The sequence below is a fragment of the Colossoma macropomum genome, unplaced genomic scaffold (assembly GCF_904425465.1).
Source record: "Colossoma macropomum unplaced genomic scaffold, Colossoma_macropomum, whole genome shotgun sequence".
NCBI lineage: Eukaryota > Metazoa > Chordata > Actinopteri > Characiformes > Serrasalmidae > Colossoma > Colossoma macropomum.
In genome coordinates, this window is record NW_023494801.1 from 10866197 (window position 1) to 10883681 (window position 17485).

General features: G+C 41.0%; 1 protein-coding gene across 2 annotated transcripts; it reads left to right on the forward strand.

Annotated features, from left to right (window-relative positions):
- The first annotated feature begins 852 nt into the window (after positions 1 to 852).
- On the forward strand, positions 853 to 16788 carry tlk2 (tousled-like kinase 2). Of its 2 annotated transcripts, XM_036589901.1 has the most exons (21): positions 853 to 1540; positions 2513 to 2595; positions 3837 to 3908; positions 5915 to 5981; positions 6262 to 6305; positions 7642 to 7740; positions 8055 to 8162; positions 8270 to 8362; positions 9154 to 9264; positions 9345 to 9481; positions 10686 to 10838; positions 10943 to 11009; positions 11135 to 11232; positions 11449 to 11530; positions 11762 to 11853; positions 12091 to 12180; positions 12337 to 12506; positions 13754 to 13889; positions 14128 to 14239; positions 14544 to 14651; positions 15582 to 16788. In XM_036589901.1, the coding sequence occupies exons 2-21, from the start codon at positions 2515 to 2517 to the stop codon at positions 15753 to 15755; spliced, it is 2094 nt and encodes a 697-aa protein (XP_036445794.1). In that variant the 5' UTR covers positions 853 to 1540; positions 2513 to 2514; the 3' UTR covers positions 15756 to 16788. The 2 variants fall into 2 exon arrangements, with proteins under 2 accessions (XP_036445794.1, XP_036445795.1); XM_036589902.1 differs by lacking the exon at positions 7642 to 7740 and having other exon boundaries at positions 15582 to 15755.
- Positions 16789 to 17485: the final 697 nt, after the last annotated feature.

The window sequence follows — 17485 nt, forward strand, 5'->3', positions numbered from 1 at the left end:
CCTACCAGTCTGTGTTCGGGACTCAGACACAGCCTCCATCTTTAAGTCTAGGCTAAAAACTTACCTGTTTAGTCGAGCTTTTGGTTAATTTGTTTTTCTAACTATGTCCTATTTCTAACTATTTCTAACTATGATTTTACCTCAGTAATCTGATTTCTTGGCACATGTAAACCCCTTAATCTGATTTCTCTTGGATTTCTCAGTCTGTGCATGTGTGAAAACAGACCGCAGTGCTGGAAATAAGCAAGAAGCTTTACCACGAGACAGCAGCAAAACACTTTTGGAGCGATGCTGAAACCAACTACATGCTTGACGAAATGAAGGATTTAAATATTCTTCATCTTCTAGATGAGGTATGTTAATATTTTCAGGTAAAGTGGCGCGATGTTTGAGTTTTACATCACGTTTACGTCACGTCATCTTCTGTGAGTTTATTGGCTGGTTGCAAAGCAGAAATCTGATTATTGTCTGACTCATGTAGACCTGGAGTTTCCCCATTACCTGATTACCTGAGTGCATGTGAACGCATTGATCGGATTACTGACAAAATCTGATTTGGATTATTGAGTGCACGTAAACACACTCAGAGTCTCAGGAAGCGTATTCGTAACCATTTCATGTAATGACTTCCTGTGAGGTAACTTTTGGAAGCATTAAAGTCTTCAGATTTCTGGGTTCTGTCAACAGTTGAACAATTCTGACTCTTTATGTTTCTTTGGAACCGAGTATTTCACCCTCTGAGTGACTTCGTTTGTCATCTTAATGAATTGATTATGCAAATAAATTGAAAAATGTTGGTAATTCCCTTTTAAGAAAACGTGAATGGAATGGTGGAATGTGGAAATGGGCGTGGCCGAGCGGTTGAAAAGCGTACACAATCTCACGAGAGAACGTGAGATTTACCGATAGTTGTTTACATTAGTAATGATGAGAACCGAACCGAATCGATCCGGATTGGACTGAACGGACGGGTACGGTACGGATAGCGGAGCTTTTCAGCGGCGGGTCTGTTCTCGAGAGATGTGAGCGCGGAACCTGTCTTTACGTGCAGCTTCATCACTCCAGGCGTCGAGCCCGGTTCGGTGCTGACCCGGAGAAGACAGACGGGAACGAGGAGAAAGGTCGAGATTTATTCCGCTGAGGGAAAAACGGAGCGATGGTGGATGCGCTCTGAACGCTGCGTCCGGGCAGCATGCCATCGCTTTGTAAGGAAGAAAGGAGCGCAGCGTAGCCTGATCAGTTAATAGACTGTGGCTTTTCAGCAGGGCTTGTGGGAGAGGTTGACCGTGTCGAGGCCTCGAGTCGGAGGTGTCCCGGCCTTCCGCTTGCCGCTGGAAGTCGGAGCTGCCGGCCACTGAGCGCTGGGGACAGGCGGGGATTTGGACGAGGCCTTGCTTGGGAATGTCGGGCTAGTCGAGAAAGACAAGACTGGAGTCAAGAAGAGGAGGAGGAGGAGGAGGAGGAGAAGGGAGGAGAGCATTCGGACATTAAACCAAAAGAAATAAGCCCTTCAGAAGTTAAATCGCCATTAACACCTCAGGTAAAAATACAGCTTTTGCTGAGTGTTAAAAACTTGTGAGGAATCTAGTTAACCTGCATCAATCAGTGCTAACAGTGTTGTGTGGATGATGCTGCCAAACCCCAACAGCCTGACCTGCTAATAAGCTAACCCACTAGCAACGGTCAGTAAGGATAGAAATCCGAGGAAAAAGTTGGAGACATTTTCTGAGAGATTTTCTTTCATATTTGCTCGTTACATGAACACGAACGGTGATTCAGAGCAGTCTGCTAGCTGGCTAGCGTGGTGGTTAGCTGGGTTAGCCAACTACATAGCCTCGAAATTATACCTAAAATAATCAACGCATAGAAAATACGTGGTCTGTTTTTGTGAATTAGTGCGATGGGTTGACAAATGTTTCGCACTTTCTGTTCTATTTTCAGTTATTTGAGCTGGAAGTAACTTTGTTGCACCGATAATGATTGAATACTTCGGTAGCTAGCTGGTTAGCGGGCTAGTTTAGTTGTTAGCTAACCTGGGCAGCTAGTTAGCTCTTGGGTGGCATCTTTTTTCCCTTCCAGCCACCTCCCTGAACCTAGTGCTGACCTAATGAAGTTACTGAGGCTCAGCTTACAAGAATTGGGCTTTGTGCTGCGATGTGAGATGTGCTTGGCTCATGTTGTGAGAAGAGCTCGGTGTTGTGATTGTTTTACTAACTCAAGCTCATACAGGTTTGTATCTGTTTGTTAGGTCTCTGTACGTGTCATATGGAGTCGTATGACTCTTGACGATGCTTGTAGGCTTAGTGGGGCCTGTGGATGTTCAGTGTATGTGTGAAAGAGGGAGAGACTCATGAATTCTGAGAAAGGTCTCGATAAAACATGCAGTGACACATGACTCAACATGTCACACACATTACTGTGGTATCAGTCCGTCAGCATCACTATGGCTGCATAATCAGATGCAAACCATTCTCTCTCTCTCTCTCTCTCTCTCTCTCTCTCTCTCTCTCAGTCATGATGGAGGAACTGCACAGTTTGGATCCTCGGAGGCAGGAGCTGCTGGAGGCGCGCTTCACTGGGGTCGGAGTTGCCAAGGTCTGCCAGCACGCAGCCGAAAAGCCAAAATGTCTCATCTTTCATCCCTCCATCTCTGCCATCATCCATTGTCTGTCCCTCTTGCTTTACGTTAATCTCCAACTCCGTTCTAAGCGCATGTGTCCAATGTGATCTCCTTGCAACCACTTTATGGTTCTGATGTCTCTGCTACCCTTATGTCTTTTGATCTACCATGCTTTCGCTTGCACAAAGTGAGGCTATGCAGTTAATCGTAAAGCCTGCTAACTGAAAGTGGAGTGCATTTCATTTCAAAGGTCCGCAGACATAACTTGCTCTGTTTAATGGTATGTCCATAGTATTCTGATCAGGCGTGTCGTTAACTGAGCTGCAGTGAATCCTGTTTGATTCTTCAACACATCAGGGACTGAATGTCACATGCGCATCCCTAATCTGAAGGACTTTTATCAGTTAGCAGCTCTAAAACTGTTTGCTTTTCTTTTTTTTGCAGCCAGCTTTTGGAAACCCTGTTTGTAAGCAGCATGTAGGCAACCTTTTTGACGAAGAAAAGATTCAGAACGCTCACTTTCTCTGTCGGTTTAGCGGCTTTCATCTTCTTGCTGTCCTAAGCGTGGAAAAATAGAGATGTGTGATATGGAATAATTAAAGCTGCAATTATGATGAACTATGTAGTGGAACGAATGCCTGAAGACTTTTTTTTTTTGGATTTGAAAAACATACTTTCTCAGAGCGCTTGAATATCTGCAGTTCATCAATCTGTTGGAGCACTCAAGATTGCTCCAATTTGATGCCCCAGGTGTAGCACCAAGCAGAATCCGATAATTGTGGGCTTTTACGATTTGTCATGTTGCGGGAAGCCATGTTGCAGAGACTATTAAACCATGAATCACTGTGCAGTCCCAGTGGAAGCATTTGACTGCATCAACCTCATGCAGTGCAAGTCAGGTGCGTCAGGACGGATCCCTCAGTGTTTTTCTTCAACATCGAGCTCAAAGTGTCCTGAAAGAAAAATTACAGAATAGACTTCCTCTGTGCTCCACGCCCATCTTCACTCCCCTTCTCTCTCCATCTCTATGCAACTTTGGAACTCAATGTCATTGTGCATTTTTGAGTGTGATGGGATTGAGAAAATTTCAAGAGATTACGAAGAGGCAGAAATGGAGAATTGCAGTTGTAAACAGGATGTTCTCAGCAGCTTGTATGTCTGCGTCTGAAGTTAGTTGTCTTTGTTTATTTACTTGCTTATTCCCTTCTCTTCATAGGGTTCCGGGCACAATGAATCGTCCAATCAGAGTCTGTGTAGCGTTGGCTCCCTGAGTGATAAGGAGCTGGAGGTTAGTTTATCTCTCTCTCTCTCTCTCTCTCTCTCTCTCTCTCTCTCTCTCTTTCTCTTAGAGGTGGGTGACACGAAATGATATTGCAAAGCATTTTGTGGGAATATGTTATCTGTAATAGCAACCAGCTGATATTTCTTTGAAGGGAGATTTAGAAAATACTTTTAAGTGGCATAAATTTTTAAAGGAAAACGGTCACTTTCAGTGGTGTTCTTTAATGTCAGAGGGTGCCATCATGCCAGCCACTTGGAAAAAAAACATGCTTTTTATTGTCAAAGCCATTTCAGAGAAAATGCTAGGGAATAAATTGACCAATAACGTGTTTGTGCATGTATCAAACAGAGAACTCTGCTCCCACGAATCACTGCAGCAACACGTCTTGTGGTTGAAGCAGACTGTGTGTCTATTTTTATTATATCATGATCTTGCAATGTATTCACATTTTTAGAGTTGATTGTGAAACCACCATATTCACGTCGCAGAAGTGACACTTGGTAACGTTGTCAAGCAAGTACTCTTTCTAGCAGGTACAGCAGTGATAGCTGTCAGTAATAACTGCGCCTACCTCAACTTGAGTTTTCTCTTTCTGTCGAGGGTCCAGTCTGAATTTGAAGGTGGTTTAAAAATCCAACTTTTTAAATCCTTCTTGACGTCTTCTGGCTTTTTGACTGTGGCTTCTTTCACAGTTTTTCCAGTGGTGTGTGATAAAGATTGGCTTTTATTCCTGCACACATTAGCATATGATATTTATTATTTCTAAAGAAAATGAAGATCCTAACTAAACTTGCAGTAGAACAAGGGCATAGACTGTGCCTGTGCAGCCCCATTATAGACACTCCACTGGAATAAAACAGTTCAGTATCTGTGTAACTGTACCACCAAAAGTCATCATATTTGTTATAAACATTTCTTTAGAGGGCTCCCATAAAGCTTTCTCCCTTTTGTTGGCAGATCAAATTCTGACAATGCCATAGATTCATGAGAGAAATATTGGACCTATTATTGTTGCATAACATGTGAATCACTGAGTGAAAATAAATGATTGTGCTAGTTCACATCACAGTTTTAAACTAGAGTACTGTTGCTGTGTTGCTCTAATCTAGCATCAAATTCCATATTGTCTTGATTCATGTAGCCACTGCTTTGGAATAAACCCTTCTTAAATTACATGAATATCTGCCATTTTATTTTCTAATCCGTTACAAAGGTTGTTTAGGAAACACTCAAATGAATCCGCCATACCTCTGGAAAGAAAACTTTTAATTTATGTGAGGTGTACGGCTTAACTCGGGCAAATGCCAAGACTTTCTACTGACAGCCATCGACCCAATCAGATCTCTGTTCAAGTCAGAAGGTAACCTTTCCTGTCGCCAGACGTCTGACACTGTGACTTATCAAACGGCATCTATCGTATTGTGAAAATCTCTTAAAATATTGTGATATGATTATTAGTATTGCCACATTGCCCATCCCTACAGGAAGTACTCAGAAAGGATTACGCAATACCTAAATTAAGCCTCAGAACGTTGCCTACAATCAAACCTATATCAACATATGTGCTTGAATACATCCTGCTAATGTAATCTACTGGCTGTACAATGAAACACATGTTCATATATCTTTACATTGGTGTAAGGCTGAACTGCATGGCAGAATGTTCTAGTAGTTAAAAGTTTTTTGAAAGGCCAAGAGCCTTTTAGGTGCAGTGTTTGAAGTTTTGAGGGCAGTAGGGTAGGGCTGATGGACAGTGCAGTGATGAGGTTGTGTAATGGGGTTACATTAGTACTGTACTGTTTTTTGTTTAGTCTGGGGAGGCTGGTGTCTAGTCTGTAGGTTGGGTGAGCAGCAGTGTTTTCATGGAAACGTCTGGAATGAATAGGATTGTGGAATGAAGTGATGTCATTGATTTGCTGTTGTCTCGTTCTCCTTCTCTCTCTCTCTCTCTCTCTCTCTCTCTCTCTCTCTCTCTCTCTCTCTCTCTCTCTCTCTCTCTCTCTCTCTCACAGACACCTGAGAAGAAGTCTAATGACCAGAGGACACGTAAAAGGAAAGGAGACCCCTTTGACAGCCAAGGTAGGAGGCTTTTGGATCCGTTCCACTTGCGGCAGTGACTATAGTACATTTTCTTCATCTGCCGAGGACACTACACTTTGTCTACAAGTGTTTTTGAATGTGTGAAGATGGTTGATGGTGGTTGATGTAGTTATAAAGAATCAGATTGACATTATGTCCTCCAGTATTTCATGATTGACTGAATTAGTGAAGCTGAGAGATTTCAAAACTCTGCTTGTGTTCCGACACATCCAGACTCACTTTGCATGTTGCGACCTTTCTCCTTTTTTCCCCCCACTAGCAAAAGCAGGAGGCCGAGGACACAAGATCAGTGATTATTTTGAGGTAGGTTCTGTTGCAAAAGGTGAATATCTTGCCATGTAGTTTAAATGTCACTACTCATCTCTCTAGAATCAGAAATATGAATACATTCTCAAAAAATATAAAAACATACATGAAATGCAGTGATGAGTTTTCGTTGTGTTTGTTTATTTATTTAAATTATCAGTCTGTCTGAACACACATTTTCCAGTTCCTTTCCACCATCACTCATGTTCTCGTGAAATACAGAAACCCAAAACGTACGGCACACTTGTGACCGTATCCTAGGGATCATAAAAAGCTGCTTTGAAGTCATTATTACGCAGTCTCCTTCTCCTGACCAAAGCTGAGAAGAGTCCTCTCGTGTTTAAATTAGAGGCTGCAGAAGTATTTATCAACGACAAATGCTAATAGCTCAAAGCAAATTAATGGATAAAACCACTGAAGGAAATGAAAGGAATTCCTACAACAGTCTAGTTCTCACAAGGCCAGGGTTTAGACTATGAACCTGAAGTGAGTTTTAAGGCAAAAATCAATAACCAGGCTATTCACACCATTTTTGATCTGGCTATTCACAACAATACTTCACATTTTGGACTATTGTTGTTGTTGTATCGTGATCATCATCACAGTCCTCTGTAATGAGAGGCTGTTTTCATGTACAACAAGCAAATTCAGCCTAAAGTTAAGGGGCTTTGTGCCTAGTTAAGTCTGCAGTTGTGGCAGCGTAGATGGAATGAATGGAGGCTTATGGAAGTAGTGCTAAGAGAAAGCAAGGTAACCTGACCATTATATTGTTTTTTATATAGTCTTGTTAATTGATTTAATCATCGCACTGGAAGTGAATGTGAAATAACTGAACCCCGGCTGTCTGAAAGCATCACATTCCACCAGTAACAACTGAAGCGTGCCTGTCCGTTGAAAATGATGAGCTAGGTTGTAAACCTGCTGTGCCTTTTTTGCCAGGGGAGCTGGCAGGCATGCTTATTAGCCAAACCTACACTACCAGTCTCAGTTTTTTGTTATTTTATTCAATATTTCAAGTGTTTTTGAACAATAAAAAGTTATTCAGTTACAAGAAAAGGAACTGTGAGTGTCTGTCAAGTGTTCCTAGACTGCTTTTTGAATGAGGTACAATACAGGACAACCAATCAGAGCTGAGCTTATTCATTTCAGTCTTAAATGCACGGTATCAAAACAGCCTATTTAATTCTAAGGGATGGTGGAAGTTATTTAATGTGGAATATGAAATGGATAAGCCACATTGTGTGACCAGCAACAAGGTTTCTTTTAAGTACTCAGGCTTTATACTAACCACTCACCCTTTATCCTAATCATTTCTCTCTCTTTCTCTCTCTAGTTTGCGGGGGGTAGTGGCACTGGCACTAGTCCGGCGCGTGGTATTCCTCCTGTGGTGCGCTCTTCTCCCCAGCACTCTCTCTCCAACCCTCCTGCTGCAGTGAGTCACCTGCGCTCGCTTTCTCTCTTTCACTTTCCTGCCTTTTCTCCCCCCCCTCTCTGCTCTCCTTCCCTCCTTTCGTTTTTACCACTGCTTTCTTTTTTTGCCACTGCTTTCTGTATCTACCTATCCATCACTGTCTCTTTGCAGCACTGGCTGCCTTTCTTGTCCATTCATCCACCCATCATCTCTAATATCTAGTTAGAATTAAATTACTGTTAATGGCTTGCCAAACAGGCTTCGGTTTATGTAGCCCACAATGTTCAGTGTTTGTGTGATTAGTGTAATATAATAAATGAAAATATGATTGACAGGTGCAGCAGGGAAGCCCCTCCTCTCTCGGTTCAGCAAACACAGACCACTCTCACTCCTCATGTTCCATCAAACCAGCCTTCACACACACGCAGCACCGAGCAACACAGGTAACTCACACACACTCGCACACTGTCTTTTAAACAGTACATAGGTAAAGATGATGCAGCATACACTAAGAGATGATGCAACATACACTCATGCTCTCTCCCCTCAGTCGGAGTTGACTCTGGAGAAATTGGCTGCGTTGGAAAGCAGCAAGAGTTCTGACCTGGAGAAGAAAGAAGGGCGCATTGACGATCTGCTCAGGGTAGGGATGGCCGTGTCAGCGCTGTTCACAATCAGTGTGTAAAATCACAACGTACATCCTCTGCCGCACCCAAACCCCCCCCCCCCCAAAAAAATGCACCACATTGTGCTAAACTAGAGGTGAAAACATTCCTGAGCTTCGTATCCTGATATGTAATCTTTTGGAGTTTAAAACGGACAGTTCACTGGCAAAACAGTAGAAAGCTATTAGTGTTTGTAAGTTAAATATTCAGTGTTTCTACTACAGACACATAAATTAGCCAATTACACTCTCACAGACTCAAGGCATTGTTAGGATTTTAAACCTCCCAAATAGCATAGCTGTTTAAGGGCAATGTTTTCAACAGCTATACCACTTGGGAACCACTTTAAGGTCTATTTTTTATTAAACATGCAGTGGATTAGTATTGTTTAGGTACTAATAATATTCGCGGTATGCTCAGGAAAGCTTATGGCATAACTTATTGAGGTAACAATCTCATTCATATCACCCACCCCTATACTGAGCTTTAGCTTTTGTACTATAGCCCAGGTATTACAGTGGCACATGAAAGAAAAATGAAGGCTTGAAAAAATGTCCAATATTCAATATTGTTTGTTATGCCGAAGATGTACTTTGAAGATTCTTACGTTGAACATAAGCTCTTAATATATATATGGTTATTCCAGTTACTTCTGTAAAAACCCTGTTCCTGTATATTTTACCCAGCTCCAATACCACCTTTGGACCAGTTCTAGTTTCTGATTTATACCCAGCCTGTCTGTTGATTTAGAGATGTTTTTGTGTTGTAGGTGAATTGTGATTTGCGCAGACAGATTGATGAGCAGCAGAGAATGCTGGAGCGCTGTAAAGAACGCCTCAACAAGTGCGTGACCATGAGCAAGAAGCTGCTCATTGAGAAGGTGTGTGCATCATAGTTCCTTTAGTGTGGGTAATTTTGATGTAATCCAGAGCCTGTGTTAATTGTTTGCTTGTTGTGTAGTCAAAGCAGGAAAAGATGGCGTGCCGGGATAAGAGCATGCAGGATCGGCTGCGGCTGGGCCACTTCACCACAGTACGACACGGTGCCTCCTTCACAGAGCAGTGGACCGATGGCTACGCCTTTCAGAACCTAGTCAAGTAAGACAAAACGCACTTCTATACACCTTTACAAGTTAGATAAACAAGTCATATAAATACACAAACATATTTAACACAACATAAGACAAATGCAGTTCAAGTATACAGTTATATCTAGCCAGTCAAGACCACTTTGCTCAGTTTGCTATGTTTCACTTTTACTGTGATCTAATTCCTGCCTCCATGTAACCACTCTGCAGCTGTTGACTCTCTTTCAGGTTCTTTAATTCAACTTCAGTAGCCCCATTGCTGGCTTGCGTGATAAGTCATTTAGCTTCGGTAAAGCTCCTCATTGTGTGTTTTAGCTTAATATCTTCAGCTTTTAAACCAAAACTTCTACAACAATTTGTTTATGTATTCAAATAAAAATGCATTTACTTTTTAGGAATCTAGGGATATGCTGAAGGACATAATGTAATTTTAAGCGCTTTAATGTAGCCAACAGCTAGTCTAGGGTATTAAGTCACAGCAGCTTGTATTCCCTGTCAAACATGTTTGTTTGTTTGTTTGTTTGTTTGTTTGTTTGTGTTTATGCTTATATGCATAACCTTTATTTGGCCATTTACGAGAGGCAGAGCATGTTTACACTGATCTGACAGTCAGTAAAGGCATTTGCTCATTATCCATTGTGATAAAGCACAGAAAAGCTGACTTAATACTGCTCTCAGCTTTGGTGTTTGATTTGTAGAGTTCCAGTTTAAAACTTGTCTTCAGAAATCCAAGAAGAGAGAGAGTGTTTGTTTTTTTTTTTCTGTTCGAGTCGAGTGTATTTCAGACTGCGAAACTTCAGATACATTTGACTTTAATGTGACAGGAGCCATGAAGGCATTCAGTATTTTCTTTAGGATAATTTTGAGGCTTTTGGAGACTATGTGGCTTAGTACTTTTGGATCAGCCAGTCATGTCATGCGATACCACAATACATTATAATGTTTGCATGTTTACACAACGTGAATGAATACAACATGAATAGCACTAAAGGATTGGAATATAGTGTCAGACAATAATCTATCTATCTATCTATCTATCTGTGTATCTATCTATCTGTCTATCTATCTATCTATCTATCTATCTATCTGTGTATCTATCTATCTATCTGTGTATCTGTCTCTCTATGGCTTTTGTATGGGCTGATCAGTGTTTCCTGGATTTCTTTTGTTTGGGTTAATCTGTTCCCTCATCCTTTATCTCTGTGTGTGTGTAGGCAGCAGGAGAGGGTGAACTCTCAGAGAGAGGACATTGAGAGGCAGAGGAAACTCCTGGCTAAGAAGAAACCCCCCAGTGTGTCCCAGACCCCACCCCCCAGCCTGGAGCCCAACAAACGCAAGAACAAGAGCAATGGGGCAGAGAATGAGATGTGAGCAGAGACAGAGAATGAGGCACTACCTGCATGTTTGCATTATTTGGCATATTTGTCTTAGAATGTTATTGAATTGTAATATGCTTTTGTTATGCTGACAGGTTATCACTAGCAGAATATCATGAGCAAGAAGAGATTTTCAAATTGAGACTCGGCCACTTAAAGAAGGTACGCAGAACGCATATGTTAAGCCGGTGTTTGTTTGCTTGCTTTTTTGTTTATTTTGAATCTGTTAATCTTGATGGTGTCTGCTTTTAGCTAAAAGGATACACAATGTGTATGTTTTTGTGTAGGAGGAGGCTGAGATTCAGGTTGAATTGGAACGGTTGGAGCGAGTGCGTAATCTTCACATCCGAGAACTCAAGAGAATACACAACGAAGATAACTCACAGTATGTTCCTTTCTTTCCGCTGTTCCGTCGTAGCTATGTTCAGAGGGGTTTGATGATGACATTAACACAAACACTGCTTTTCTTTGTTCCCTGTTTGAACAAAGCTGTTTTAGAGTTGCACAGGCTTTGCTGACACATCTGATAATTTGGAGATCCTGCTGGTTTAACTTTGAAGTGCCTAAGCTGAAGTTAAAGTTTAGATTTGTTCTGTGTCAGGTTCAAAGATCACCCCACACTGAATGACCGCTACCTACTGCTGCACCTGCTAGGCAGAGGAGGCTTCAGTGAAGTATACAAGGTAGGGGAGCTTTCCAGAGAATCTAGGGTGGGGGAGACATTATTTTTTTACAAGTTTTTATCAAGCTTATAATTTTTATTAACACATGGTGCTATGGTGGTATTTTTTTCTAAAGCGTGTCTGAATTTTCCGTATGGTGCGTATGTGGTGGGTGTATTGAATTTGGTGCTTAGGTCTCACTAGATTATGTAATGGACAGTCTTTTTCTCTCTCTGTCTCCATCTCCTCCAGGCCTTTGACTTGACGGAGCAAAGATACGTGGCTGTAAAAATCCATCAGCTAAATAAAAACTGGAGAGATGAGAAGAAAGAGAACTACCACAAGTAGGATGCCATTTTTACGTTACCCAAAGCTTGAATCTCTTGTAATTCAAAGAAACCACTGAGGCATTATATTTGGTTTCTAAAACTGTGCGCAGTGCATTTTAGGAAAACATCAAATATATTTGTTTTTGTTTGATGTGTTTAGCATGCGCTCATGTTCACTGGTGAGGCGCACTCTGCCTGTGCCTTTAAGTCTGTCTGAGGAGGTTTTTAAACATTCTATACTGATGGTTTCAGACACGCCTGCCGAGAATACCGCATCCACAAGGAGCTGGACCATCCCAGAATAGTCAAACTTTACGACTACTTCTCGCTGGACACTGACTCGTGAGAAATTCTTCTTAACTGCTTGCTTGAGGCCCTTGTTTTTGTGTTTCTAACTGCAAAGCTGATATAGAGTGAATGCATTGTAATTTAACGTTGACTTCTGTCTATCCTAAATTGTCTGAAAAGCAAAAATAGTGGATTTGTTTGTGTTTGTAGATTCTGCACAGTTCTGGAATACTGTGAGGGCAATGATCTGGATTTCTACCTGAAGCAGCACAAGTTAATGTCTGAGAAAGAAGGCCGGTCTATTATCATGCAGGTTGTCAACGCCCTCAAATACCTGAATGAGATCCGCCCACCAATTATCCACTATGACCTTAAACCAGGTACAACACAGACACACTTGTGATTCTGAAGGTTTTTCTACTAGAGTGCTTAATCCAAGTATTTTTGGCTCTGATTCTGATCAGACTCATATAATATTGAGTATCTGTCGACAGTCATGGTCCAGTCGTTTTTGTTGACAACTGCAGCTACACAGTCTATACTTTAAGCGAGGAACACAGTTTAGGTTTACTGCTGTTTACCTCTCTTTTTTTTTAATTAACCGCCAAACTTGCTAAATTTTCACACATTTACAAATATTTGTCATCAATCATTAATAACAAAAAACTGCTTTTTACGCACCTGCACAAGATCTAGAAACTGGTTGGTTGGACGTGGCTCTCATTGCATCATATAAGATTTTCTTGGATTTTTCCTTTCTAATGTGCCAACATGTTGTTTTTAAAACTCTGCTTTCTTTTGTAGCCTACTATGATGACATGGTTATTAAGATATGACTTTACTGCCAGTGGCAGTAGTGACGACTACAAAAACAAAGAATTAGAAAGTTCATAGTTGAGTTGAGAAGGTTCTAGTGTTCTGTAGAGCATAGAGTGGATTGGCTGTTTTTTGGTACCGAAGCATGTTTGTTTATTGTAAATGTGAAGTATACACAGTAAACATGTTTCTGTAATTCTGGCTACAAGATTCATTGTGACCAGACCAAATGTATAGTTGTCCACCCTCCTGTTGTTATGTGCAAGGTGTCTTGAATATTCTGCCTAGATTTCAAGTTTGTCTAACATTTGCATCCTTTCTTGGCTTTTCATGTATTGTTGCTGTTAGAGTGTAGAGCTGGGCACTGAACATTCTGTGTGCTTCTAGTTTAACCCTCTTTTGATTAAACCTGACTGGCATTGCAAGTCATTACAGGTGGCTGTTAGACTCTTTTAATTTGCACTTTTAAAAATAGTTCCACACTGCAGACATTTAATGTGGATAATGTCCATTTATGTCACAATACTCGGATAAAATAACCTTAGCAAAAGACAGGGTGATGGAAAAACCTCTTTTCACTGCATTGCAACCTGCAGATGGCAGCAGAGTATACATCATTCTGTTGTTCTTCCAGACATTAGAAAAACAGACTTGCTTAAAATGGAGACTGCTGCCATCATGGTCACAAGAAAAAGTCTACTGAGTTGGCAGACTTGTCTCAAATCTTTCAGGCTGACCTTGTCAGAAGTAATCACTATGCTTCACAGTGACCCAAATAGAACTTATGACCCATGACTCTTTCCTTCCTTAGGTAACATCCTACTGGTGAACGGCACAGCATGCGGGGAGATAAAGATTACAGACTTCGGCTTGTCCAAGATCATGGACGATGATAACTACGGTGTAGATGGCATGGAGCTCACCTCGCAAGGAGCTGGGACCTACTGGTATGTGTGTCTGATGTAGACTGTAATTATGCATCTTTTTATTATTGGCTTATCATGGGTTAAAAGTCTGTGTAATGCATAAATAGTTAGCCTCGACATGTAATTAACTAACGTCGGTTGTGATCAAAGTAATTTAGGTGGAATTTAAAATTCTGGCCTTAACAAATTGAGGAGGAACACACCTTCTCATGTTCTAGATTAGCTGCCACATCTAATATGCTCCCTCTCCTTCCTGTAGGTACCTGCCCCCAGAATGCTTTGTGGTAGGGAAGGAGCCACCTAAGATCTCCAACAAAGTGGATGTGTGGTCAGTTGGAGTGATCTTCTACCAGTGCCTCTATGGGAAAAAGGTAATGTACATTTAAGGGGAAACCTTTTCACTTAAGCCCGTAAGGCTCTCCCTTTGGCCATAATGTAATGAATAGTGTTCCACTTAGAGATGTGCTTTTGCTAATAACTCAGTTAGACTGTAATTCTAGAAATTGTGTGGTATGTATAGTGTGCCCCCCCCCAAATCCTCAGCAATTCAAAACAAATCCTCAGTTACTGTTCACTGAAGTCATTTAACGTAATGTATGTTTACACTCTATTACATCCAGCACTCTGCTGAAATATCTTAGATTGCCTGTTCTTGTGTTTCCTTTACTCTTGCAGCCCTTTGGTCATAATCAGTCACAGCAGGATATCCTACAGGAGAACACTATACTCAAAGCCACTGAGGTGCAGTTCCCTCCCAAACCTGGAGTTTCACCTGAGGCTAAGGTACAACTAAATTTTTTTTTTCCATCTCTCTATATCTTTGTGTTATTTTCCCTAATAGTATAAAGTGACCCTTCTTTATTACAGCTCGGTAGAACTGATAGGGCTGGCCGATATCCAAAAATAAAAGTGATTTCTTGTTGTCAAGTCATGATTATTAGTGAGTTCTTTAAATCTGATGTAGTCCATTTTGCTTTCGAGACAGTGGTCTTAAAGAAAAAGCCGGTCATTTGGAGTTGGCCTAAGCCAACATAGACAACTAAGTGATTTTTGTTTTTTTTTTTTCCTCACACCACCTGAGAAGCAGCCTGACTTGGTCAGCTGCCTAATGTGACGCTTATGATTTGAATTTCTTGTTCCACCTTAAATGGTGCAGCTGTTACTTTCAGATGCCTGTACAGTGCCAGTATTAAATACATTTTTGCTGGGCCCACAGGCTGGTGTTAGAAAGCAATATTTACGTAGATTTGTCTATTTATCTTTTGGTTTTGTTTAATTTGCTGTTTCGCAAATAAAAAATATTTCAGATTTACTTTAGATGTTAATGTTTCTTACTGAAAAGTGAAGGGACATCGCAGAATAATTAGCCACTATAAAACCTGCTGAAATAAATTTACTTAAGCAAAATAAGAACTTAAGAAAAATACACACACAGACTGATATAAATCGAAGCAACATCAGAAATTTGAACTAATACTTTGCTACATATTTTAAATATGCTAAATATAGCATTACCTCTGCAGGTGGAAATACTGTACTAGATTTTGGTTTCTCATCTCCCCCCCCACCCCCCCCACCCCCCCAAGCTGAATTAAGACAAGCTCCCACCTTGTAATAATATAATTTATATCAATTATATCTATTAAATTATTTCATTTTATTTATATACACAATTGTCTGATTGTGTAGTTATATATCAAATCATCCTTCTAGGCCTTCATTCGTCGGTGTCTGGTTTACCGTAAGGAGGACCGTATTGATGTCCATCAGCTGGCCAGTGACCCCTTCCTGCTCCCCCACATCCGCAAATCGGTGGCCACAACCGGCAACTCCAACACAGCCATCGCCTCCACCTCCAGCTCCTCCAGCAGCAGCGCCTCAAACTGAGAGCTCCATCCATCTGCGCCTGTCTGATTTGGATCAGAGAGAGTGGGGCTTCGTATTTGCCCCACCCAGCTCTGCAGTGCCCTAGGTAGAGGCAGATCCTCCTCTACCTACAGAGAGAGAAAGAGCAGGAGGAAGAGGAAAGAGGGATGGAGGGCTGGACAGAAAGATGTCTGTCCCCTCTGCTCCTCTTCCTCTCCCCAGCATTTCAAAGCTTGTAATGTGGGGAGGGGAGTGACAAAAAGCACCCTTAGAGTGAGAGAGAGGAAGAGAGAACGAGAATTCATAAGAGCTGGTGTTTTCATGCTACAAATAGAAATGGACAGAATGGAGCAGAAGAGGACAGAGTTGCAACTACTTGGGCAAATGACATGGACTGATGCATGCCCTGCACCCCATAACACACATACATTATACACACACATACATATTTTCAGTAAAGAGGTCGTCTTCAGTTTGTTTGAAGGTAAATACCTGACGTTGTGGGAGAAGCCCCCTCACTCCTACTTTAGTGTCTTCTGTGTAAGATAATGCAACAGATTCTGGACTTAAAGGAGATACTCTGCTTGCCCAGCGCCCACTCCTGCCCTACACCCCACTCCTTTTTTTGTGTTCTACTTTCTGTTAGCTTATAGCCATATCCAAAAAAAAACCCTTTGCTGGAACACCATTGTACAAGGAAAATGTCGCTGTCTTATCAAAACCTTGTCAATTTTTTTAGCATTTGCATTTTATGTTAAATGAACCCAGAGAAACTGTCCAAAATTACTTAGAACTTGCATTAGTCATGGACGTTTTCCCCTTTTTTAGTATTTCAACGATGCAAAATGTTACAACAGTGACAGAATAATTCATGAAAATTTTACTCTTCAATTTTTTTTTTTAAAGTGTAAAGTTGAAGTCTTAATAGCTCGATCAACTAACTGTTCTTTTGCGACATTTGTTGTTGGTCAATCTTTCTTTCTTCCCTCCTCCTCTGTGACCAAAGCTTAGCTCTACCTATAGGTGGTGCTGTTTGACTTGATTAGTTTTGTTCTTTTTTAAATGGTTTGAAGAAAAGCTATTTTAGAATGGTTATTATTGTAGGTGGTTTAGTGACACTAACCAGTGGCCCCAAGTATGTTCTATTTAATGTTTTAAAATTGGGAAAAAAAAGTCTAACACCCTTTTTTTAAAACTTGAGATTAAGTTAGATTTTTCTTTTCCATTATTTTAAGCTGTTTCTCTCACACTTGCGTGCTCACACACACAGACACGCACACACATGTGTACACACACTCATACACACATGCTCATATTTATTTAGGTCTGTTTAAATAGCTGATTCCTGGTCCTGATTGTCTACTGTGTGGGGAAGAGGACTTTTCAGAGGGAGGGGGGATAGTTACAGGGGTACAGGGCAGAGATGGCAATGATCATTAAATACTATTGGTTAAAAATCCTGCACACTCTTGTCTTGATTTGAGTTTTTTGCGGTGACATACTAAAAATCTCATTGTTGGCTGACCATTTTGGGTCTGTAGTTTCTTTGCAGTCAGTTTGGTCATTAATACATTTGGCAGGCTTGACATTATTTTGTTGCCACATTTCTAGAACTTTTTTTTCCTGATGTGGAATTTAAGGATTCGTCTAGCAATGAAACTTTCACATAAACCACTTCGGTTTCCTAAACATTTGTGCTCAAGTATCCCCAAAGTAGGTCTGTAGTTTGAAAGCAGAATATTTCTTTTGAA